The 27,500-nt window shown below is 50.9% G+C and overlaps 1 protein-coding gene across 1 annotated transcript in view; it reads left to right on the forward strand.

The window, feature by feature from the left end:
* The window catches only part of LOC115121354 (transcription initiation factor TFIID subunit 2-like), a 39,643-nt gene that overhangs the window by 7,002 nt on the left and 5,141 nt on the right, over window positions 1–27,500 (forward strand). Inside the window, exons 5-13 of the mRNA XM_065016119.1 lie at window positions 1,155–1,256; window positions 10,867–11,017; window positions 12,757–12,897; window positions 13,154–13,264; window positions 13,464–13,657; window positions 15,684–15,823; window positions 18,173–18,242; window positions 21,332–21,441; window positions 27,108–27,340. Of these exons, the coding sequence (XP_064872191.1) occupies window positions 1,155–1,256; window positions 10,867–11,017; window positions 12,757–12,897; window positions 13,154–13,264; window positions 13,464–13,657; window positions 15,684–15,823; window positions 18,173–18,242; window positions 21,332–21,441; window positions 27,108–27,340 (1,252 nt within the window). The remainder of the gene's footprint in view (window positions 1–1,154; window positions 1,257–10,866; window positions 11,018–12,756; window positions 12,898–13,153; window positions 13,265–13,463; window positions 13,658–15,683; window positions 15,824–18,172; window positions 18,243–21,331; window positions 21,442–27,107; window positions 27,341–27,500) is intronic.

The following is a 27,500-nucleotide window of genomic DNA, read 5'->3' on the forward strand; positions in this document are numbered from 1 at the left end:
AGTTTAGTCCTAGCCTCAGTAGTTTACGGCCTACTCTCAGTAGTTTACGCCCTACTCTCAGTAGTTTACGCCCTACTCTCAGTAGTTTACGTCCTACTCTCAGTAGTTTACGTCCTAGCCTCAGTAGTTTACGTCCTACTCTCAGTAGTTTACGTCTTAGCCTCAGTAGTTTAGTCCTAGCCTCAGTAGTTTACGTCCTAGCCTCAGTAGTTTACGACCTAGCCTCAGTAGTTTAGTCCTAGCCTCAGTAGTTTAGTCCTTGCCTCAGTAGTTTAGTCCTAGCCTCAGTAGTTTACGACCTACTCTCAGTAGTTTAGTCCTAGCCTCAGTAGTTTAGTCCTTGCCTCAGTAGTTTAGTCCTAGCCTCAGTAGTTTACGACCTACTCTCAGTAGTTTACGTCCTACCCTCAGTAGTTTAGTCCTAGCCTCAGTAGTTTACGTCCTACTCTCAGTAGTTTACGTCCTACTCTCAGTAGTTTACGTCCTAGCCTCAGTAGATTAGTCTTAGCCTCAGTAGTTTACGTCCTAGCCTCAGTAGTTTACGTCCTAGCCTCAGTAGTTTACGCCCTAGCCTCAGTAGTTTACGTCCTACTCTCAGTAGTTTACGCCCTACTCTCAGTAGTTTACGTCCTAGCCTCAGTAGTTTACGTCCTACTCTCAGTAGTTTACGTCTTAGCCTCAGTAGTTTAGTCCTAGCCTCAGTAGTTTACGCCCTACTCTCAGTAGTTTAGTCCTAGCCTCAGTAGTTTACGTCCTAGCCTCAGTAGTTTACGTCCTAGCCTCAGTAGTTTACGCCCTACTCTCAGTAGTTTACGTCCTAGCCTCAGTAGTTTACGCCCTAGCCTCAGTAGTTTACGTCCTACTCTCAGTAGTTTACGTCCTACTCTCAATAGTTTACGCCCTAGCCTCAGTAGTTTACGCCCTAGCCTCAGTAGTTTATGCCCTATCCTCAGTAGTTTACCTCCTACTCTCAGTAGTTTACCTCCTAGACGCAGCGGGAATAAAGGATCTCGCCAATAAAATAATCAACATACTTCAGTTAAAAGTTTTAGTCAAATCAGTTGAATTCAGACAAGCCACCCTCCTTAACAGACAAGTGTTCCGTTCGTTCCGTTCCTTAAAGAACCTAAAACTTAACTCTGTTTCTCACGCAGTGCGGATTCTCCCTTGCTGTGGATCCGGATCGATCCGGACATGTCCATCCTGCGTAAGGTGGAGTTTGAGCAGGCAGACTTCATGTGGCAGTACCAGCTCAGGTACAGAACTCTTCACCTTTTTCTTTTAGGAACTGGCCGTTGCATGGATTTGTTTCTTCATGTATTCTTGAGCACAAGTAAAAAAAAGACTATCCTTATTTACAAACATGACAAAGATGACTACAGATCACGCCATAGAGCCGCGACTACAGATCACGTCACAGAGCCGCGACTACAGATCACGCCACAGAGCCGCGACTACAGATCACGCCACAGAGCCGCGACTACAGATCACGCCACAGAGCCGCGACTACAGATCACGCCACAGAGCCGCGACTACAGATCACGCCACAGAGCCGCGACTACAGAGCCGCGACTACAGATCACGCCACAGAGCCGCGACTACAGATCACGCCACAGCCCCATGACTACAGATCACGCCACAGTGCCGCGACTACAGATCACGCTACAGAGCCGCGACTACAGATCACGCCACAGAGGCGCCGCGACTACAGATCACGCCACAGAGCCGCGACTACAGATCACGCCACAGAGGCGCCGCGACTACAGATCACGCCACAGCCCCGTGACTACAGATCACGCCACAGCCCCGTGACTACAGATCACGCCACAGAGCCGCGACTACAGATCACGCCACAGAGCCGCGACTACAGATCACGCCACAGAGCCGCGACTACAGATCACGCCACAGAGCCGCGACTACAGATCACGCCACAGCTCCATGACTACAGATCACGCCACAGTGCCGCGACTACAGATCACGCCACAGTGCCGCGACTACAGATCACGCCACAGCGCCGCGACTACAGATCACGCCACAGAGCCGCGACTACAGATCACGCCACAGAGGCGCCGCGACTACAGATCACGCCACAGCCCCATGACTACAGATCACGCCACAGCCCCGCGACTACAGATCACGCCACAGAGCCGCGACTACAGATCACGCCACAGAGCCGCGACTACAGATCACGCCACAGAGCCGCGACTACAGATCACGCCACAGAGCCGCGACTACAGATCACGCCACAGAGCCGCGACTACAGATCACGCCACAGCCCCATGACTACAGATCACGCCACAGCGCCGCGACTACAGATCACACCACAGAGCCGCGACTACAGTTCACGCCACAGCGCCGCGACTACAGATCACGCCACAGAGCCGCGACTACAGATCACGCCACAGAGGCGCCGCGACTACAGATCACGCCACAGCCCCATGACTACAGATCACGCCAAAGCCCCGCGACTACAGATCACGCCACAGAGCCGCGACTACAGATCACGCCACAGAGCCGCGACTACAGATCACGCCACAGAGCCGCGACTACAGATCACGCCACAGCCCCATGACTACAGATCACGCCACAGCGCCGCGACTACAGATCACGCCACAGCGCCGCGACTACAGATCACGCCACAGCGCCGCGACTACAGATCACGCTACAGAGCCGCGACTACATTTCACGCCACAGAGGTACCGCGACTACAGATCACGCCACAGCCCCGCAACTACAGATCACGCCACAGCCCCGCGACTACAGATCACGCCACAGAGCCGCGACTACAGATCACGCCACAGAGCCGCGACTACAGATCACGCCACAGCGCCGCGACTACAGATCACGCCACAGCGCCGCGACTACAGATCACGCCACAGCGCCGCGACTACAGATCACGCCACAGAGCCGCGACTACAGATCACGCCACAGAGCCGCGACTACAGATCACGCCACAGAGCCGCGACTACAGATCACGCCACAGAGCCGCGACTACAGATCACCCCACAGAGCCGCGACTACAGATCACGCCACAGAGCCACGACTACAGAGCCGCGACTACAGATCACGCCACAGCCCCATGACTACAGATCACGCCACAGCGCCGCGACTACAGATCACGCCACAGAGCCGCGACTACAGTTCACGCCACAGCGACCAGATCACGACTACAGATCACGCCACAGAGCCGCGACTACAGATCACGCCACAGAGCCGCGACTACAGCGCACAGCCCCGACTACAGATCACGCCACAGCCCCATGACTACAGATCACGCCAAGCGCCCCTACAGATCAACTAGCCGCACTACAGATCACGCCACAGAGCCGCGACTACAGATCACGCCACAGAGCCGCGACTACAGATCACGCCACAGGCGCCCCAGATCACGCCACACTACAGATCACGCCACAGCGCCGCGACTACAGATCACGCCACAGCGCCGCGACTACAGATCACGCCACAGCGCCGCGACTACAGATCACGCTACAGAGCCGCGACTACATTTCACGCCACAGAGGTACCGCGACTACAGATCACGCCACAGCCCCGCAACTACAGATCACACCACAGCCCCGGGACTACAGATCACGCCACAGAGCCGCGACTACAGATCACGCCACAGAGCCGCGACTACAGATCACGCCACAGAGCCGCGACTACAGATCACGCCACAGAGCCGCGACTACAGATCACGCCACAGCGCCGCGACTACAGATCACGCCACAGTGCCGCGACTACAGATCACGCCACAGCGCCGCGACTACAGATCACGCTACAGAGCCGCGACTACAGATCACGCCACAGAGGCACCGCGACTACAGATCACGCCACAGCCCCGCGACTACAGATCACGCCACAGCCCCGCGACTACAGATCACGCCACAGAGCCGCGACTACAGATCACGCCACAGAGCCGCGACTACAGATCACGCCACAGAGCCGCGACTACAGATCACGCCACAGCCCCATGACTACAGATCACGCCACAGCGCCGCGACTACAGATCACGCCACAGCCCCGCGACTACAGATCACGCCACAGAGCCGCGACTACAGATCACGCCACAGAGCCGCGACTACAGATCACGCCACAGAGCCGCGACTACAGATCACGCCACAGAGCCGCGACTACAGATCACGCCACAGAGCCGCGACTACAGATCACGCCACAGCCCCATGACTACAGATCACGCCACAGCGCCGCGACTACAGATCACGCCACAGCCCCGCGACTACAGATCACGCCACAGAGCCGCGACTACAGATCACGCCACAGAGCCGCGACTACAGATCACGCCACAGAGCCGCGACTACAGATCACGCCACAGAGCCGCGACTACAGATCACGCCACAGAGCCGCGACTACAGATCATGCCACAGAGGCGCCGCGACTACAGATCACGCCACAGCCCCATGACTACAGATCACGCCAAAGCCCCGCGACTACAGATCACGCCACAGAGCCGCGACTACAGATCACGCCACAGAGCCGCGACTACAGATCACGCCACAGCCCCATGACTACAGATCACGCCACAGCGCCGCGACTACAGATCACGCCACAGCGCCGCGACTACAGATCACGCCACAGAGCCGCGACTACAGTTCACGCCACAGCGCCGCGACTACAGATCACGCCACAGAGCCGCGACTACAGATCATGCCACAGAGGCGCCGCGACTACAGATCACGCCACAGCCCCTTGACTACAGATCACGCCAAAGCCCCGCGACTACAGATCACGCCACAGAGCCGCGACTACAGATCACGCCACAGAGCCGCGACTACAGATCACGCCACAGCCCCATGACTACAGATCACGCCACAGCGCCGCGACTACAGATCACGCCACAGTGCCGCGACTACAGATCACGCCACAGCGCCGCGACTACAGATCACGCTACAGAGCCGCGACTACATTTCACGCCACAGAGGTACCGCGACTACAGATCACGCCACAGCCCCGCAACTACAGATCACACCACAGCCCCGCGACTACAGATCACGCCACAGCCCCGCAACTACAGATCACACCACAGCCCCGCGACTACAGATCACGCCACAGAGCCGCGACTACAGATCACGCCACAGAGCCGCGACTACAGATCACGCCACAGCGCCGCGACTACAGATCACGCCACAGTGCCGCGACTACAGATCACGCCACAGCGCCGCGACTACAGATCACGCTACAGAGCCGCGACTACAGATCACGCCACAGAGGCACCGCGACTACAGATCACGCCACAGCCCCGCGACTACAGATCACGCCACAGCCCCGCGACTACAGATCACGCCACAGAGCCGCGACTACAGATCACGCCACAGAGCCGCGACTACAGATCACGCCACAGAGCCGCGACTACAGATCACGCCACAGCCCCATGACTACAGATCACGCCACAGCGCCGCGACTACAGATCACGCCACAGCCCCGCGACTACAGATCACGCCACAGAGCCGCGACTACAGATCACGCCACAGAGCCGCGACTACAGATCACGCCACAGAGCCGCGACTACAGATCACGCCACACAGCCGCGACTACAGATCACGCCACAGAGCCGCGACTACAGATCACGCCACAGCTCCATGACTACAGATCACGCCACAGCCCCGCGACTACAGATCACGCCACAGCGCCTCGACTACAGATCACGCCACAGAGCCGCGACTACAGATCACGCCACAGAGGCGCCGCGACTACAGATCACGCCACAGCCCCATGACTACAGATCACGCCACAGTGCCGCGACTACAGATCACGCCACAGTGCCGCGACAACAGATCACGCCACAGTGCCGCGACTACAGATCACGCCACAGTGCCGCGACTACAGATCACGCCACAGAGGCGCCGCGACTACAGATCACGCCACAGAGGCGCCGCGACTACAGATCACGCCACAGCCCCATGACTACAGATCACGCCACAGTGCCGCGACTACAGATCACGCCACAGTGCCGCGACAACAGATCACGCCACAGTGCCGCGACTACAGATCACGCCACAGAGGCGCCGCGACTACAGATCACGCCACAGCCCCATGACTACAGATCACGCCACAGCCCCGCGACTACAGATCACGCCACAGAGCCGCGACTACAGATCACGCCACAGCCCCATGACTACAGATCACGCCACAGCCCCGCGACTACAGATCACACCACAGCGCCGCGACTACAGATCACGCCACATAGCCGCGACTACAGATCACGCCACAGAGCCGCGACTACAGATCACGCCACAGCGCCGCGACTACAGATCACGCCACAGCGCCGCGACTACAGATCACGCCACAGAGCCGCGACTACAGATCACGCCACAGCCCCATGACTACAGATCACGCCACAGCCCCATGACTACAGATCACGCCACAGCGCCGCGACTACAGATCACGCCACAGTGCCGCGACTACAGATCACGCCACAGTGCCGCGACTACAGATCACGCCACAGAGGCGCCGCGACTACAGATCACGCCACAGCCCCATGACTACAGATCACGCCACAGCCCCGCGACTACAGATCACGCCACAGAGCCGCGACTACAGATCACGCCACAGAGCCGTGACTACAGATCACGCCACAGCCCCATGACTACAGATCACGCCACAGCCCCGTGACTACAGATCACGCCACAGAGCCGCGACTACAGATCACGCCACAGAGCCGCGACTACAGATCACGCCACAGCGCCGCGACTACAGATCACGCCACAGCGCCGCGAGTACAGATCACGCCACAGCGCCGCGACTACAGATCACGCCACAGAGCCGCGACTACAGATCACGCCACAGCCCCATGACTACAGATCACGCCACAGCGCCGCGACTACAGATCAAGCCACAGAGCCGCGACTACAGATCACATTTACATTACATTTAAGTCATTTAGCAGACGCTCTTATCCAGAGCGACTTACAAATTGGTGCATTCACCTTATGACATCCAGTGGAACAGTAGTGCATCTAAATCTTTTAAGGGGGGTGAGAGGGATTACTTTATCCTATCCTAGGTATTGCTTAACCTGTTGCTTCTACCCGGGACGCTTGCGTCCCAACTAGAGCTCTGGAAATGCAAATGTGCTACGCTAAATGCTAATAGTATTAGTTAAAACTCAAAAGTTCATTAAAATACACATGCAGGGTATCGAATTAAAGCTACACTCGTTGTGAATCCAGGCAACAAGTCAGATTTTTTAAATGCTTTTCGGCGAAAGCATGAGAAGCTATTATCTGATAGCATGCAACACCCCAAAAGACCCACAGGGGACGTAAACAAAATAATTAGCATTTCGGCGTTACACAAACCGCACAATAAAATAGAAAACATTCATTACCTTTCACCATCTTCTTTGTTGGCACTCCTAGATGTCCCATAAACACTATTTGGGTCTTTATTTCGATTAAATCGGTCCATATAAAGCCTAGATATCGTTATATGTAGACTGTGATAAACGAAAAAAACATTGTTTCAAAACGTAACGTAATTTTTTTAAATTCAAAAAGTCGACGATAAACTTACACAAAACACTTCGAAATACGTTTGTAATGCAACTTTAGGTATTAGTAAACGTTAATAAGCGATAAAATTCATCAGGAGGCGATGTAAAGATCATTAGCTGTCCGTCTGGAAAAATGTCCGGCTAGAAACTCAACGAAAATATCCGGTCCTAGACCGGATTAGATACGGTGTCCTGTATGGGTTTGACCAAGAAAAAACTCGAAGGGAAATGACAAGACTCTAGACACCTTGTGGAAGCTGTAGGTACTGCAACCTCAGTCAATTAATTGTGGTTCACGTTTATCAATGGGTTCAAGTAGCGCATGGATATATTTTCCCCATTTTCAGTGATCAGTTTTTCCTGTGCTTTTCGATGTAAATGCCGTTCTGGTAAAGCCACAGCAGTGATTTAACCAGTTTTTTAAACGTCTGAGTGTTTTCTATCCACACAGACTAAGCAAATGCATATACTATATTCCTGGCATGAGTAGCAGGGCGCTGAAATGTTGCGCGATTTTTAACAGAATGTTCAAAAAAGTAGAGGGTCGACTGAAGAGGTTAAAGAGGTGGGGTTTCAGGTGTCTCCGGAAGGTGGTGATTGACTCCGCTGTCCTGGCGTCGTGAGGGAGTTTGTTCCACCATTGGGGGGCCAGAGCAGCGAACAGTTTTGACTGGGCTGAGCGGGAACTGTACTTCCTCAGTGGTAGGGAGGCGAGCAGGCCAGAGGTGGATGAACGCAGTGCCCTTGTTTGGGTGTAGGGCCTGATCAGAGCCTGGAGGTACTGAGGTGCCGTTCCCCTCACAGCTCCGTAGGCAAGCACCATGGTCTTGTAGCGGATGCGAGCTTCAACTGGAAGCCAGTGGAGAGAGCGGAGGAGCGGGGTGACGTGGAGAGAACTTGGGAAGGTTGAACACCAGACGGGCTGCGGCGTTCTGGATGAGTTGTAGGGGTTTAATGGCACAGGCAGGGAGCCCAGCCAACAGCGAGTTGCAGTAATCCAGACGGGAGATGACGAGTGCCTGGATTAGGACCTGCGCCGCTTCCTGTGTGAGGCAGGGTCGTACTCTGCGGATGTTGTAGAGCATGAACCTACAGGAACGGGCCACCGCCTTGATGTTAGTTGAGAACGACAGGGTGTTGTCCAGGATCACGCCAAGGTTCTTAGCGCTCTGGGAGGAGGACACGATGGAGTTGTCAACCGTGATGGCGAGATCATGGAACGGGCAGTCCTTCCCCGGGAGGAAGAGCAGCTCCGTCTTGCCGAGGTTCAGCTCGAGGTGGTGATCCGTCATCCACACTGATATGTCTGCCAGACATGCAGAGATGCGATTCGCCACCTGATCATCAGAAGGGGGAAAGGAGAAGATTAATTGTGTGTCGTCTGCATAGCAATGATAGGAGAGACCATGTGAGGTTATGACAGAGCCAAGTGACTTGGTGTATAGCGAGAATAGGAGAGGGCCTAGAACAGAGCCCTGGGGGACACCAGTGGTGAGAGCACGTGGTGTGGAGACGGATTCTCGCCACGCCACCTGGTAGGAGCGACCTGTCAGGTAGGACGCAATCCAAGCGTGGGCCGCGCCGGAGATGCCCAACTCGGAGAGGGTGGTGAGGAGGATCTGATGGTTCACAGTATCGAAGGCAGCCGATAGGTCTAGAAGGATGAGAGCAGAGGAGAGAGAGTTAGCTTTAGCAGTGCGGAGCGCCTCCGTGATACAGAGAAGAGCAGTCGCCACAGAGCCGCGACTACAGATCACGCCACAGAGCCGCGACTACAGATCACGCCACAGAGCCGCGACTACAGATCACGCCACAGCCCCATGACTACAGATCACGCCACAGCGCCGCGACTACAGATCACGCCACAGCCCCGCGACTACAGATCACGCCACAGAGCCGCGACTACAGATCACGCCACAGAGCCGCGACTACAGATCACGCCACAGCACCGCGACTACAGATCACGCCACAGCACCGCGACTACAGATCACGCCACAGAGCCGCGACTACAGATCACTCCACAGAGCCGCGACTACAGATCACGCCACAGAGCCGCGACTACAGATCACGCCACAGAGCCGCGACTACAGATCACGCCACAGAGCCGCGACTACAGATCACGCCACAGATCACGCCACAGCCCCGCGACTACAGATCACGCCACAGCGCCTCGACTACAGATCACGCCACAGAGCCGCGACTACAGATCACGCCACAGAGGCGCCGCGACTACAGATCACGCCACAGCCCCATGACTACAGATCACGCCACAGTGCCGCGACTACAGATCACGCCACAGTGCCGCGACAACAGATCACGCCACAGTGCCGCGACTACAGATCACGCCACAGTGCCGCGACTACAGATCACGCCACAGAGGCGCCGCGACTACAGATCACGCCACAGCCCCATGACTACAGATCACGCCACAGCCCCGCGACTACAGATCACGCCACAGAGCCGCGACTACAGATCACGCCACAGCCCCATGACTACAGATCACGCCACAGCCCCGCGACTACAGATCACGCCACAGCGCCGCGACTACAGATCACGCCACATAGCCGCGACTACAGATCACGCCACAGAGCCGCGACTACAGATCACGCCACAGCGCCGCGACTACAGATCACGCCACAGCGCCGCGACTACAGATCACGCCACAGCGCCGCGACTACAGATCACGCCACAGAGCCGCGACTACAGATCACGCCACAGCCCCATGACTACAGATCACGCCACAGCGCCGCGACTACAGATCACGCCACAGTGCCGCGACTACAGATCACGCCACAGTGCCGCGACTACAGATCACGCCACAGAGGCGCCGCGACTACAGATCACGCCACAGCCCCATGACTACAGATCACGCCACAGCCCCGCGACTACAGATCACGCCACAGAGCCGCGACTACAGATCACGCCACAGAGCCGCGACTACAGATCACGCCACAGAGCCGTGACTACAGATCACGCCACAGCCCCATGACTACAGATCACGCCACAGAGCCGCGACTACAGATCACGCCACAGAGCCGCGACTACAGATCACGCCACAGAGCCGCGACTACAGATCACGCCACAGCGCCGCGACTACAGATCACGCCACAGCGCCGCGACTACAGATCACGCCACAGCGCCGCGACTACAGATCACGCCACAGAGCCGCGACTACAGATCACGCCACAGGGCTGTGACTACAGATCACGCCACAGGGCTGTGACTACAGATCACGCCACAGGGCTGTGATAGCACAAGCTATAGATCTGCCATTTCAACATGGAGTTCAATGTGAAGGAGAAAAGGTGTGTTTGTTCGTCCTGGTAGTATTCTTCATGGTTCAGAAGTATCTTCCTCAGGTACGAGCGTGACGTCGTGGCCCAGGAGGAGTCTATTTTAGCCCTGGAGAAGTTCCCCACGCCGGCCTCCCGTCTGGCCCTCACTGACATCCTAGAACAGGACCAGTGTTTCTACAAGGTCCGCCAGGGCGCCTGCTTCTGCCTCGCCAAGGTAAGAGGTCCGCCAGGGCGCCTGCTTCTGCCTCGCCAAGGTAAGAGGTCCGCCAGGGCGCCTGCTTCTGCCTCGCCAAGGTAAGAGGTCCGCCAGGGCGCCTGCTTCTGCCTCGCCAAGGTAAGAGGTCCGCCAGGGCGCCTGCTTCTGCCTCGCCAAGGTAAGAGGTCCGCCAGGGCGCCTGCTTCTGCCTCGCCAAGGTAAGAGGTCCGCCAGGGCGCCTGCTTCTGCCTCGCCAAGGTAAGAAGTCCGCCAGGGCGCCTGCTTCTGCCTCGCCAAGGTAAGAGGTCCGCTTCACCCATACATCTTTATCCCTCCATTAACCACGGTGGGGTTTTAGTGTGGTGAATCCAGAGTTGAGCACATCATTCCTTTATTCTAAGCCAAGGAGACTGCTGTGGCAGTAGGCCACCCACCTTCCTAGTCTTCGTTCTTCTTTTAAAACCCAATTCGACAACCCCTGTAGAACATTATCCTGTGGATTGTTTTTGCTTTATCCATCAACCCCCCCCCCCCATATCCGATTCATTTCCTCCATTTATAATATTTTCACCTGAATCCATATTTTCTTTAAATGTGGAGTTACATGGTTATTTCATTTCATGGTTTCATTGGCTTCCAGAATTGAATTTAGCTAGTTGATGTTAACATAATGTACCCCTGATAGCCTTGGCAGGCCGGTGATAGGCTGTCTTTGTTGAATGAGTGGGAGTCGGCGGGAAAGGCTTAGGGGCAAGTCCAAGCAGAGTCCACACACCCGCACTTAGATACACACACTCACATATACACACACCCGTCCACCCCAGGGCCTTGTGTTTACCTTGCTGAAAAATGACAACATCCTGACCGCTCGCCACCCAGCCCTGTAGGTAGACCCTCGGCTCTGTCCTTCTCTCTAACATCCTGCTGAGAGAGAGCAGGGAGACCCTCGGCTCTGTCCTTCTCTCTAACATCCTGCTGAGAGAGAGCAGGGAGACCCTCGGCTCTGTCCTTCTCTCTAACATCCTGCTGAGAGAGAACAGGGAGACCCTCGGCTCTGTCCTTCTCTCTAACATCCTGCTGAGAGAGAACAGGGAGACCCTCGGCTCTGTCCTTCTCTCTAACATCCTGCTGAGAGAGAACAGGGAGACCCTCAGCTCTGTCCTTCTCTAATATCCGGCTGAGAGAGAGCAGGGAGACCCTCAGCTCTGTTACTTCCTCATGTAACAGGCTAGAAGCCAGTCTGCTAGAAGCAAATTGTTCTGAACTCTAGAAAATCTAATCTAATGTCCCCTTGCAGTTAACTTTCAAATGAATATTACAACGTTTTGTCCAGGAAACCTTCTTCAGAGTGTCATGTGTCATCCCAGTTAGATTACTAGCTAATACGTCTATTATTCAGTATCTTCTGTGTCTAGATAGCGAACTCCACTGCTCTGTGAAGTCCCTGTTCACCAGGATAGCTAGCTGTCACACACACACACACGGGGCGGCAGGGTAGCCTAGTGGTTAGAGCGTTGGACTAGTAACTGGAAGGTTGCAAGTTCAAACCCCTGAGCCGACAAGGTACAAATCTGTCGTTCTGCCCCTGAACAGGCAGTTAACCCACTGTTCCTAGGCCGTCATTGAAAATAAGAATTTGTTCTTAACTGACTTGCCTAGTTAAATAAAGGTAAAATAAAAATAAATAAAAAAATCAGCTCAGATAGAACAGGAGGAGGAAGCTGTATCACGTATTTTCCTGTTTTTAACATTCATAGATCGCCAACTCCATGATGAGCACCTGGACCGGTCCTCCAGCCATGAAGTCTCTGTTCACCAGAATGTTCTGCTGTAAGAGCTGTCCAAACATCGTCAAGACCAACACCTTCATCAGCTTCCAGAGCTACTTCCTACAGAAGGTATTTCAACTGTCACACGTCACCTTAATTAACGTAGATCACGAGACTAAGTCTGTCGGTTTAAATATCTGATCAGTCATGGTCATACCGGTTACACACTGTAGAGGTTTTTACTTCGTCACAGAACCTAAACCTTTAGGAAACAATGGCGGGAAAAGAAAATCTGAATTAGTTTCCTTGGAAATTGCAAGAAATCTGTAATACTGTCGTCCAGTATTTTGGCGTCTGTAATGAGCTGTGTTTGATCTGTACCTAGACCATGCCTGTAGCCATGGCTCAGCTCAGAGACATCCAGAACCTCTGTCCCAAAGACGTCCTCAACTTCATCCTGGACCTCATCAAGTACAACGACAACAGGAAGAACAAGGTGAGATGGGGGTTTGTTTTGTTGTGACCAATGATTAGAAGGGAAAAGGGTGAAGGAGATGAACCGTTCAGAGTGTTGGACCAGGGGTCGCCATCGTTGGTAATTCTGTATGGTGTTCTGGAGTTGGTTGTGCTGACCACTGGGCCACACTGACCAGGCACTAATGCCTTTAATGTTGTTGCCCTTCTCTTTCTCCTAGTTCTCCGACAACTACTACCGTGCCGAGCTGATTGACGCCCTCACCAACTCCCTGACCCCGGCCATCAGCATCAGTAACGAGGTGCGCACCGTGGACAACCTCAACGGAGACGTACGTCTCATCCTGGAGGAGATCACACGCTCTCTTAACATGGAGAAACTACTGCCCAGCTACCGCAACACCATCACTGTCAGGTAGAGATAATCACTACTCTAGATACCCACTATATATTATATAAACTAAACATCGTGGAGGAGATCATCACTACTGCCCAGCTACCGCAACACCATCACTGTCAGGTAGAGATAATCACTACTCTAGATACCCACTATACATTATATTATATAAACTAAACATCCTGGAGGAGATCATCACTACTGCCCAGCTAGCGCAACAACATCACTGTCAGGTAGAGATAATCACTACTCTAGATACCCACTATACATTATACTATATAAACTAAACATCCTGGAGGAGATCATCACTACTGTCCAGCTACCGCAACACCATCACTGTCAGGTAGAACAGAAGTTAAGTGGAGTGCATGGTAAATGATGTGGTGTTGGTGGTAAATGGAGATGGTGGTAAATGGAGATGGTGGTAAATGGAGATGGTGGTAAATGTGGTGGTAAATGGAGATGGTGGTAAATGGAGATGGTGGTAAATGGAGATGGTGGTAAATGTGGTGGTAAATGGAGATGGTGGTAAATGGTGGTGGTGAATGGAGGTGGTGGTAAATGGAGATGGTGGTAAATTGTGGTGGTGGTAAATGGAGGTGGTGGTAAATGGAGATGGTGGTAAATGGAGATGGTGGTAAATGTGGTGGTAAATGGAGATGGTGGTAAATGTGGGTGGTGGTAAATGTGGGTGGTGGTAAATGTGGGTGGTTGTGGTGGTGGTAAATGTGGGTGGTTGTGGTGGTGGTAAATGTGGGTGGTTGTGGTGGTGGTAAATGTGGGTGGTTGTGGTGGTGGTGGTAAATGTGGGTGGTTGTGGTGGTGGTAAATGTGGGTGGTTGTGGTGGTGGTAAATGTGGGTGGTGGTGGTAAATGTGGGTGGTTGTGGTGGTGGTAAATGTGGGTGTTTAGTGGTGGTGGTAAATGTGGGTGTTTAGTGGTGGTGGTAAATGGTGGTTGTGCTGGTGGTAAATGTGGGTGGTTGTGCTGGTGGTAAATGTGGGTGCTTGGTGTCTGTTTTGATTGGCCGCTTTACATTGTGTTGATCGATAAAAGACCAAATAGTGGTTGACCCAAAGCGGCATTGTTGAGGTAGCTGGTGTGGAAGCTTTTTGGCCCTTGTACCCTCTCCCCAAATATTGCCAAACACGTCCCGTACAGGAAGCTAGTTGAGTGCCAGGGGAAACCTTCCCATCTGCATGATCTTATCAATCAAAATGCCTCAAAGGCACAATCTGCTACTTCTACAGTTGTAGAACTCCAACTCTTTTAACCCTAAAGGGTATTGGTGCGTTAGAAATCAGGAACTTTGATTTAGGCTTATAGATGAGTGACCCCGCTCTCTCTCTCTCTCTGTCTCTCTCTCCTCCATCTCTCGCTCGCTCTCTCTCTCTCTCTCCTCCATCTCGCTCTCTCTCTCTCTTTCTCTCTCCGCCATCCCCCCTCTCTCTCCTCCATCCCCCCTCTCTCTCCTCCATCCCCCTCTCTCTCTCCATCCCCCTCTCTCTCTCCTCCATCCCCTCTCTCTCTCTCCTCCATCCCCCTCTCTCTCTCTCCATCCCCCCTCTCTCTCCTCCATCCCCCTCTCTCTCTCTCCATCCCCCTCTCTCTCCTCCATCCCCCCTCTCTCTCTCCATCCCCCTCTCTCTCTCCATCCCCCCTCTCTCTCCTCCATCCCCCTCTCTCTCTCCATCCCCCCTCTCTCCTCCATCCCCTCTCTCTCTCCATCCCTCTCTCTCTCTCCATCCCTCTCTCTCCTCCATCCCCCTCTCTCTCTCTCCATCCCCCTCTCTCTCCTCCATCCCCTCTCTCTCTCCATCCCTCTCTCCTCCATCCCCCTCTCTCCTCCATCCCCTCTCTCTCCTCCATCCCCCTCTCTCTCCTCCATCCCCTCTCTCTCTCCTCCATCCCCTCTCTCTCCATCCCCCCTCTCTCCTCCATCCCCTCTCTCCGCCATCCCCCTCTCTCTCCTCCATCCCCCTCTCTCTCCTCCATCCCCTCTCTCTCCATCCCCCTCTCTCTCTCTCCATCCCTCTCTCTCCAGTTGTCTCAGAGCTATCCGGATGCTCCAGAAGAATGGTCATATTCCCAGTGACCCCTCTCTGTTTAAATCCTATGCAGAATACGGACACTTTGTGGATGTTCGTGTCGCAGCGCTGGAAGCTGTGGTGGACTACACAAGAGGTATGCACCGAACTAGTCCTAGTGAAGTTAGGAGGACACGCCCTATTCCCTATGTAGTGCACTACATTTAGCCAGAGCAACGTAGGGTTTGAATTAGTCCCATAGGGCTGTAACCAGAAGTAGTGCACTTGACTACAGAGCATTCAGAAAGTATTCAGACCCCTTGACTTATTTTTTTTTTACGTTACAGCCTTATTCTGAAATGTATTAAATTGTTTTGTTTTCTCATCAATCTACACACAATAACCCATAATGACAAACCAAAAACAGATTTTTTTTGTTGACATTTTTGAAAATTGTAGATAAAAATATTAACTATCACATTTGCGTAAGTATTCAGATATTTTACTCAGTACTTTGTTGAAGCACCTTTGGCAGTGATTACAGCATCGAGTCTTCTTGTGTATGACGCTACAAGCTGGGAACACCTGTATTTGGGGAGTTTCTCACATTTTTCTCTGCAGATCCTCTCAAGCTCTGTCAGGTTGGATGGGGAGTATCGCTGCACAGCTATTTTCAGGTCTCTCCAGAGATGTTCGATCAGGTTAAAGTCCGGGCTCAGGCTTGGCCACTCAATGACATTCAGAGACTTGTCCAGAAGCCACTCCTGCGTTGTCTTGGCTGTGTGCTTAGGGTCGTTGTCCTGTTGGAAGGTGAACCTTCGCGCCAGTCTGAGGTCCTGAGTGCTCTGGAGCAGGTTTTCATCAAGAATCTCTCTGTACTTTGCTCCGTTCATCTTTCCCTCGATCCTGACTAGTCTCCCAGCCACTGAAAAACATCCCCACAGCATGATGCTTCACCGTAGGGATGGTGCCAGATTTCCTCCAGACGTGACGCTTGGCATTCAGACCAGAGAGTTCATTCTTGGTTTCATCACACCAGATAATCTTGTTTCTCATGATCTGAGAGTCTTTAGGTGCCTTTAGCGCGGGGGGGACGGGACTGTTTTCGCTTTGTCATTATGCGGTATTGTGTGGAGAAAAACATCTATGTAATCCATTTTAGTATCAGGCTGTAATGTAACAACATGTGGAAAAGGGGATGGGGGTCTGAATACTTTCTGAATGTAAGGAGACGAGGTGCCATTTCACACACAGCCTAGTTCTCTGGGGTTGAACGTCTTGACCCTAAATATCCATCCAGACTCACCAGTCAGTCTGTTTTAATCTCTGGGGTTGAACATCTTGACCCTAAATATCCATCCAGACTGAATGTCACTAGTCAGTCTGTTTTAATCTCTGGGGTTGAACATCTTGATCCTAAATATCCATCCATCACCAGTCAGTCTGTTTTAATCTCTGGGGTTGAACATCTTGAGCCTAAATATCCATCCAGACTGAATGTCACTAGTCAGTCTGTTTTAATCTCTGGGGTGAACGCCTTGACCCTAAATATCCATCCAGACTCACCAGTCAGTCTGTTTCACTCTGTGGGCTGTAGCTACTAGCTAGAGAGACAGCATCTCACCTGTAGAAGCAACATGCACACACACACAAATCAATTTTATTTATATAGCCCTTCGTACATCAGCTGATATCTCAAAGTGCTGTACAGAAACCCAGCCTAAAACCCCAAACAGCAAGCAATGCAGGTGTAGAAGCACACACACACACACTCCCTGCTATAAACCTCATTATAAACTGTGTGGTTCCAGCCCTGAATGCTGATTGGCTGACAGCCGTGGTATATCAGACCGTATAGTAGTAACATCACACTGACTCTTACCAAGAGAGTATCCTGTCTTGTTATAGTAGTAACAGCACACTGACTCCTACCCAGAGAGTATCCTGTCTTGTTATAGTAGTAACATCACACTGACTCCTACCTAGAGAGTATCCCTTCTTGTTATAGTAGTAACAACACACTGACTCCTACCTAGAGAGTATCCCTTCTTGTTATAGTAGTAACAACACACTGACTCCTACCTAGAGAGTATCCCTTCTTGTTATAGTTGTAACATCACACTGACTCCTACCCAGAGAGTATCCCTTCTTGTTATAGTTGTAACAACACTCTGACTCCTACCTAGAGAGTATCCCTTCTTGTTATAGTAGTAACAACACTCTGACTCCTACCTAGAGAGTATCCCTTCTTGTTATAGTTGTAACAACACACTGACTCCTACCCAGAGAGTATCCCTTCTTGTTATAGTTGTAACATCACTCTGACTCCTACCTAGAGAGTATCCCTTTCCAACACGCTCTTGACTCCCACACACAATCCCTGCTGATTATACACATAATTAATCAATCTCACAGCCCTGCCTATCTGTCAGGACAGAGGTGTGTGTGTGTGTGTGTGTGTGTGTGTGTGTGTGTGTGTGTGTGTTAACATGCTGTCTATTGCTAGTTGACAGGAGCTCCGTGGAACTGCAGTGGCTGCTCAACATGGTCCAGAATGACCCGGCTCACTACATCAGGTACTGTGTGTTTGTCTGTTGGGTTCGCTGCCTCATACATAAAGATGCATCATGATGTATTTATCTGGCTTCAGGATATGGGGACATTTTGTCTTAAGGCAGCAAGACAACGGTTTAGTTTATTTAGTGCTGCGTAAAAACAAGTACGGTTACAGTAAATTTATCAACTGATTAACTCATTTAGACCCGCAGTCTGAGGAAATGTATTGATGATACTTCCTGCTCAGCAGTTTGAATCTAAATATATTCATCCTGAAACATCCTGTTTCCCTTATTAGTGGATATTTGCCATGTCCCAGGAAAGGTGTTATGTGATGGTTTGTCCCAGGAAAGGTGTTATGTGATGGTTTGTCCCAGGAAAGGTGTTATGTGATGGTTTGTCCCAGGAAAGGTGTTATGTGATGGTTTGTCCCAGGAAAGGTGTTATGTGATGGTTTGTCCCAGGAAAGGTGTTATGTGATGGTTTGTCCCAGGGAAGGTGTTATGTGATGGTTTGTCCCAGGAAAGGTGTTATGTGATGGTTTGTCCCAGGGAAGGTGTTATGTGATGGTTTGTCCCAGGAAAGGTGTTATGTGATGGTTTGTCCCAGGGAAGGTGTTATGTGATGGTTTGTCCCAGGGAAGGTGTTATGTGATGGTTTGTCCCAGGAAAGGTGTTATGTGATGGTTTGTCCCAGGAAAGGTGTTATGTGATGGTTTGTCCCAGGAAAGGTGTTATGTGATGGTTTGTCCCAGGAAAGGTGTTATGTGATGGTTTGTCCCAGGAAAGGTGTTATGTGATGGTTTGTCCCAGGAAAGGTGTTATGTGATGGTTTGTCCCAGGGAAGGTGTTATGTGATGGTTTGTCCCAGGAAAGGTGTTATGTGATGGTTTGTCCCAGGGAAGGTGTTATGTGATGGTTTGTCCCAGGAAAGGTGTTATGTGATGGTTTGTCCCAGGAAAGGTGTTATGTGATGGTTTGTCCCAGGGAAGGTGTTATGTGATGGTTTGTCCCAGGGAAGGTGTTATGTGATGGTTTGTCCCAGGGAAGGTGTTATGTGATGGTTTGTCCCAGGAAAGGTGTTATGTGATGGTTTGTCCCAGGGAAGGTGTTATGTGATGGTTTGTCCCAGGGAAGGTATTATGTGATGGTTTGTCCCAGGGAAGGTGTTATGTGATGGTTTGTCCCAGGGAAGGTGTTATGTGATGGTTTGTCCCAGGAAAGGTGTTATGTGATGGTTTGTCCCAGGAAAGGTGTTATGTGATGGTTTGTCCCAGGAAAGGTGTTATGTGATGGTTTGTCCCAGGAAAGGTGTTATGTGATGGTTTGTCCCAGGAAAGGTGTTATGTGATGGTTTGTCCCAGGAAAGGTGTTATGTGATGGTTTGTCCCAGGAAAGGTGTTATGTGATGGTTTGTCCCAGGAAAGGTGTTATGTGATGGTTTGTCCCAGGAAAGGTGTTATGTGATGGTTTGTCCCAGGAAGGTGTTATGTGATGGTTTGTCCCAGGAAAGGTGTTATGTGATGGTTTGTCCCAGGAAAGGTGTTATGTGATGGTTTGTCCCAGGAAAGGTGTTATGTGATGGTTTGTCCCAGGAAAGGTGTTATGTGATGGTTTGTCCCAGGGAAGGTGTTATGTGATGGTTTGTCCCAGGGAAGGTGTTATGTGATGGTTTGTCCCAGGAAAGGTGTTATGTGATGGTTTGTCCCAGGGAAGGTGTTATGTGATGGTTTGTCCCAGGGAAGGTGTTATGTGATGGTTTGTCCCAGGAAAGGTGTTATGTGATGGTTTGTCCCAGGGAAGGTGTTATGTGATGGTTTGTCCCAGGGAAGGTGTTATGTGATGTTTGTCCCAGGAAAGGTGTTATGTGATGGTTTGTCCCAGGAAAGGTGTTATGTGATGGTTTGTCCCAGGAAAGGTGTTATGTGATGGTTTGTCCCAGGAAAGGTGTTATGTGATGGTTTGTCAGGGAAAGGTGTTATGCGATGGTTTGTCCCAGGAAAGGTGTTATGTGATGGTCTGTCCCAGGAAAGATGTTATCTGATGGTCTCTCCCAGGAAAGGTGTTATGTGGTGGTTTCAGGGAAAGGTGTTATGCGATGGTTTGTCCCAGGAAAGGTGTTATGTGATGGTCTGTCCCAGGAAAGGTGTTATGTGATGGTTTGTCCCAGGAAAGGTGTTATGTGATGGTTTGTCCCAGGAAAGGTGTTATGTGATGGTTTGTCCCAGGAAAGGTGTTATGTGATGGTTTGTCCCAGGAAAGGTGTTATGTGATGGTTTGTCCCAGGAAATGTGTTATGTGATGGTCTGTCCCAGGAAAGGTGTTATGTGATGGTTTGTCCCAGGAAAGGTGTTATGTGATGGTTTGTCCCAGGAAAGGTGTTATGTGATGGTCTGTCCCAGGAAAGGTGTTATGTGATGGTTTGTCAGGGAAAGGTGTTATGTGATGGTTTGTCCCAGGAAAGGTGTTATGTGATGGTTTGTCCCAGGAAAGGTGTTATGTGATGGTCTGTCCCAGGAAAGGTGTTATGTGATGGTTTGTCAGGGAAAGGTGTTATGTGATGGTCTGTCCCAGGAAAGGTGTTATGTGATGGTTTGTCCCAGGAAAGGTGTTATGTGATGGTTTGTCCCAGGAAAGGTGTTATGTGATGGTTTGTCCCAGGAAAGGTGTTATGTGATGGTCTGTCCCAGGAAAGGTGTTATGTGATGGTTTGTCAGGGAAAGGTGTTATGTGATGGTTTGTCAGGGAAAGGTGTTATGTGATGGTTTGTCCCAGGAAAGGTGTTATGTGATGGTTTGTCCCAGGAAAGGTGTTATGTGATGGTTTGTCCCAGGAAAGGTGTTATGTGATGGTTTGTCCCAGGAAAGGTGTTATGTGATGGTTTGTCCCAGGAAAGGTGTTATGTGATGGTTTGTCCCAGGAAAGGTGTTATGTGATGGTCTGTCCCAGGAAAGGTGTTATGTGATGGTTTGTCCCAGGAAAGGTGTTATGTGATGGTCTGTCCCAGGAAAGGTGTTATGTGATGGTCTGTCCCAGGAAAGGTGTTATGTGATGGTTTGTGGCTACGAAGAAACAAGATGTTAACCTCCACTTTCTCTATGTTCATTCAGACACAAGATCCTAAGCATGCTGGGCAAAAACCCTCCCTTCACCAAAGCAGCCGAGTCTCCACTCTGCAACGAGGCTCTGGTCGACCAGCTGTGGAAACTCATGAACTCAGGTGAGACCTTAGTGCGTCTTAAATGGCACCCTATTCCCTATGTAGTGCACTACGTTTGACCGGAGCCCACATAAATCTTCTACGTAGGGCTCTGGACTAAAAGTAGTGTACTATGTAGCAAATAGGGTGCCATTTAAGATCAGACATAACTAATCAAACCTGATGAGACGCAGTACAGACAGAGACCACTCAGGCCTGGCTAGTCAAACCCCCACCTGGGGCTGGTGTGATATCCACTCAGGCCTGGCTAGTCAAACCCCCAACCTGGAGTGATATCCACTCAGGCCTGGCTAGTCAAACCCCCACCTGGGGCTGGTGTGATATCCACTCAGGCCTGGCTAGTCAAACCCCCACCTGGGGCTGGTGTGATATCCACTCAGGCCTGGCTAGTCAAACCCCCACCTGGGGCTGGTGTGATATCCACTCAGGCCTGGCTAGTCAAACCCCCACCTGGGTCTGGTGTGATATCCTCTCAGGCCTGGCTAATCAAACCCTCACCTGGGGCTGGTGTGATATCCACTCAGGCCTGGCTAGTCAAACCCCCAACCTGGAGTGATATCCACTCAGGCCTGGCTAGTCAAACCCCCACCTGGGGCTGGTGTGATATCCACTCAGGCCTGGCTAGTCAAACCCCCACCTGGGGCTGGTGTGATATCCACTCAGGCCTGGCTAATCAAACCCCCACCTGGGGCTGGTGTGATATCCACTCAAGCCTGGCTAATCAAACACCCACCTGGGGCTGGTGTGATATCCACTCAGGCCTGGCTAATCAAACCCCCACCTGGGGCTGGTGTGATATCCACTCAGGCCTGGCTAATCAAACCCCCACCTGGGGCTGGTGTGATATCCACTCAGGCCTGGCTAGTCAAACCCCCACCTGGGGCTGGTGTGATATCCACTCAGGCCTGGCTAGTCAAACCCCCACCTGGGGCTGGTGTGATATCCACTCAGGCCTGGCTAATCAAACCCCCACCTGGGGCTGGTGTGATATCCACTCAGGCCTGGCTAGTCAAACCCCCACCTGGGGCTGGTGTGATATCCACTCAGGCCTGGCTAGTCAAACCCCCAACCTGGAGTGATATCCCGCCAGAGACTGAGTTACTGCTCACAAATCAAATCCATGTGTGTAATTAGCTAACCCCAACAGTCATTTATCAATGTTTGTGATGGTAAGAGTTGCACAACTGTCGAATTCGATGTTTGCACTTTAACCTTATAGTCTCGTAGTCATTGTATCGTTTCAAATCCAAAGTGCTGGAATACAGAGCTTAAAACCAGAATACGTGTCACTGTCCCAATACTTCTGGACGTCCCAGTATTACATTATGTTCCAGGTCCTAACTTCAACTGTCTGTCTGACCCATTATTACACTACAATAACAAACTATAAGCAAATGTTCAGCGTCACATTACACGGACGTCCCCCCAGCAGGCTCATATAAACCTTGTTTCAAAAGGTGCCAAAACGTTGTGAAATGTCTTTTCAAAGAGAGAGACGTTTTCTCTTTAACAGTCGTAAAACATCTGTTTCTCTTCCAGGGAAGAGAAGGATCATGTTTGTAGGTTTGTCCATGTCTTGAGGGATATAGGGACCTGCTGGGACGGGCCTCAATAGGGTTGTATCCCAAATGGCATCCAATCTCCAAATATACAGTGTGCTACTTACCAGGCCTCTGTGTAGTGCACTATATAGGGAATGGGGTGTAGACTGTGTTTGGGGGGCTCCTGGCACGGGCTCCTGGCACGGGCTCCAGTTACAATGAGGTCAAACACAGCTGAGAGAGCCTCGGAGAACACTAACCTGCTCAAACACGGTCTGTCAGAGGGGGCCTGGAAACGCAGAGACAGACAGACAGACGGACAGACAGACAGAACGAGGGAGACGGACAGACAGACAGACAGAACGAGGGAGACGGACAGACAGACAGACAGAACGAGGGAGACAGACAGACAGAACGAGGGAGACAGACAGACAGAACGAGGGAGACAGACAGACAGAACGAGGGAGACAGACAGACAGAACGAGGGAGACAGACAGACAGAACGAGGGAGACAGACAGACAGAACGAGGGAGACAGACAGACAGAACGAGGGAGACAGACAGACAGAACGAGGGAGACAGACAGACAGAACGAGGGAGACAGACAGACAGAACGAGGGAGACAGACAGACAGAACGAGGGAGACAGACAGACAGAAAGAGGGAGACAGACAGACAGACAGACAGACAGAAAGAGGGAGACAGACAGACAGACAGAAAGAGGGAGACAGACAGACAGACAGAAAGAGAGAGACAGACAGACAGACAGAAAGAGGGAGACAAACAGACAGACAGAAAGAGGAAGACAGACAGACAGAAAGAGGGAGACAGACAGACAGACAGAAAGAGGGAGACAGACAGAAAGAGGGAGACAGACAGACAGACAGACAGACAGAAAGAGGGAGACAGACAGACAGACAGACAGACAGACAGACAGACAGACAGACAGACAGACAGACAGACAGACAGACAGAAAGAGGGAGACAGACAGACAGAAAGAGGGAGACAGACAGACAGACAGAAAGAGGGAGACAGACAGACAGACAGAAAGAGGGAGACAGACAGACAGACAGAAAGAGGGAGACAGACAGACAGAAAGAGGGAGACAGACAGACAGACAGAAAGAGGGAGACAGACAGACAGACAGACAGAAAGAGGGAGACAGACAGACAGACAGACAGAAAGAGGGAGACAGACAGACAGACAGACAGAAAGAGGGAGACAGACAGACAGACAGACAGACAGACAGAAAGAGGGAGACAGACAGACAGACAGACAGAAAGAGGGAGACAGACAGACAGACAGAAAGAGGGAGACAGACAGACAGAACGAGGGAGACAGACAGACAGAACGAGGGAGACAGACAGACAGAACGAGGGAGACAGACAGACAGAACGAGGGAGACAGACAGACAGACAGACAGACAGACAGACAGAAAGAGGGAGACAAACAAACAGACAGACAGAAAGAGGGAGACAGACAGACAGACAGAAAGAGGGAGACAGACAGAAAGAGGGAGACAGACAGACAGACAGACAGAAAGAGGGAGGGAGACAGACAGACAGAAAGAGGGAGACAGACAGACAGAAAGAGGGAGACAGACAGACAGACAGAAAGAGGGAGACAGACAGAAAGAGGGAGACAGACAGACAGACAGAAAGAGGGAGACAGACAGACAGACAGACAGACAGACAGACAGACAGAAAGAGGGAGACAGACAGACAGACAGAAAGAGGGAGACAGACAGACAGACAGAAAGAGGGAGACAGACAGACAGAAAGAGGGAGACAGACAGACAGAAAGAGGGAGACAGACAGACAGACAGAAAGAGGGAGACAGACACAGACAGAAAGAGGGAGACAGACACAGACAGAAAGAGGGAGACAGACACAGACAGAAAGAGACAGACACAGACAGAAAGAGGCAGACAGACAGACAGAAAGAGGGAGACAGACAGACAGACAGAAAGAGTGAGACAGACAGACAGACAGACAGACAGACAGACGGAGACAAACAGACAGACAGAAAGAGGGAGACAAACAGACAGACAGAAAGAGGGAGACAAACAGACAGACAGAAAGAGGGAGACAAACAGACAGACAGAAAGAGGGAGACAAACAGACAGACAGAAAGAGGGAGACAAACAGACAGACAGAAAGAGGGAGACAGACAGAAAGAGGGAGACAGACACAGACAGAAAGAGGGAGACAGACAGACAGACAGACAGACAGACAGAAAGAGGGAGACAAACAGACAGACAGAAAGAGGGAGACAAACAGACAGACAGAAAGAGGGAGACAAACAGACAGACAGAAAGAGGGAGACAGACACAGACAGAAAGAGGGAGACAGACACAGACAGAAAGAGGGAGACAGACACAGACAGAAAGAGGGAGACAGACACAGACAGAAAGAGGCAGACAGACAGACAGAAAGAGGGAGACAGACAGACAGACAGACAGAAAGAGTGAGACAGACAGACAGACAGACAGAAAGAGGGAGACAAACAGACAGACAGAAAGAGGGAGACAAACAGACAGACAGAAAGAGGGAGACAAACAGACAGACAGAAAGAGGGAGACAAACAGACAGACAGAAAGAGGGAGACAAACAGACAGACAGAAAGAGGGAGACAAACAGACAGACAGAAAGAGGGAGACAAACAGACAGACAGAAAGAGGGAGACAAACAGACAGACAGAAAGAGGGAGACAGACAGACAGAAAGAGGGAGACAGACAGACAGTTTGGACAATGGACGTATTATGTGTTGTTGCATCAAACCAGTTTGAGCTGTAAACGGTCCTCCTCCCTACAGAAATCTGTTGAAAGACTTGCGTAACGTTTGGAAGAATTAGCACTTTTTTTCAAACAAGGTCGATATTTTTGCTGGGGGGGGGGGTGTTACACTTGTTATGTTTATTGTAGCGTACTATTTCATATGTTTTGAATGTACTTCTGTGGTTGGTTGTGACTGTTGGCAGTGGACCGTCGTTGTCGTTGCCAACCCAGTTTATGACTCGCAGTAATAAACTGTTGATAATCTGCCGGTTGTGTTATTATTCCCAGCACCATAACGTCAGTGATTACATTCACACCACTGTTATTATCATCTGGCTCGGAAAACAACTGACGAGGTCTTGCAAGGATCTGTTATGTTAAATTTAAACCAGTTAATCTCTATTTTATCAGATGTTAAAGTACATGATAACACTAACTATGACTGGAAACTGAATAAACTACTGTAGTTTTATGCACAATGTGCATTTCTAGTTTTCTCAAAGCTTTTCTAAAACCAAGGCTCTATTCCTAAACCGCTTCCTGTGTTTTTATGGATTTAACTTGACCCGGTATCAGTGATTCCATTCACACTAATGGATTTAACTTGACACGGTATCAGTGATTCCATTCATACCAATGGATTTAACTTGACCCGGTATCAGTGATTCCATTCACACTAATGGATTTAACTTGACCGGTATCAGTGATTCCATTCATACTAATGGATTTAACTTGACCCGGTATCAGTGATTCCATTCATACTAATGGATTTAACTTGACCCGGTATCAGTGATTCCATTCACACTAATGGATTTAACTTGACCCGGTATCAGTGATTCCATTCACACTAATGGATTTAACTTGACCCGGTATCAGTGATTCCATTCACACTAATGGATTTAACTTGACCCGGTATCAGTGATTCCATTCATACTAATGGATTTAACTTGACCCGGTATCAGTGATTCCATTCACACTAATGGATTTAACTTGACCCGGTATCAGTGATTCCATTCATACCAATGGATTTAACTTGACCCGGTATCAGTGATTCCATTCATACCAATGGATTTAACTTGACCCGGTATCAGTGATTCCATTCATACTAATGGATTTAACTTGACCCGGTATCAGTGATTCCATTCATACCAATGGTATCACTATCACTGGCTTGGCTTAGAAAACAATTGTGAAACTTTACAATATTCTGAACATTACTTTTGTCCAGCTGTAAAGTTGAAGCTGTAAAGTTGAATGAAGCTGTAAAGTTGAAGCTGTAAAGTTGAATGAAGCTCTAAAGTTGAAGCTGTAAAGTTGAATGTGTTCAGACCCTGACACTGTTCCCACAGGTACGTCTCATGACTGGCGGTTGCGGTGTGACGCGGTGAATCTGTACTACACTCTGTTTGGTCTGACGCGTCCCTCCTGCCTGCCCCTGCCCGAGCTGGGCCTGGTACTCAACCTCAAGGAGAAGAAGGCCGTGCTCAACCCCACTATGAAGCCTGAACAGGGACCAGACACCACAGAGATGACTGGCAACACCTTGGGTGTTCATATCCCTGTCATGGGTTTCACTAGCAGTGTAACAAGAACAAAAAATACTAACCATTTAACCTTTTTAATATCATTCAGATATTTTAGTGGGGACTTGGGCCTTATTGTGTCTTATTAAATCTTCACCTAAAATCTTTTCTGTCAACCTCATCTGAGTTTTGTTATAACACTAATTTCCCTTTCTCCCC

This window comes from Oncorhynchus nerka, unplaced genomic scaffold, assembly GCF_034236695.1.
Source record: "Oncorhynchus nerka isolate Pitt River unplaced genomic scaffold, Oner_Uvic_2.0 unplaced_scaffold_1142, whole genome shotgun sequence".
Taxonomy (NCBI): Eukaryota; Metazoa; Chordata; class Actinopteri; order Salmoniformes; family Salmonidae; genus Oncorhynchus; species Oncorhynchus nerka.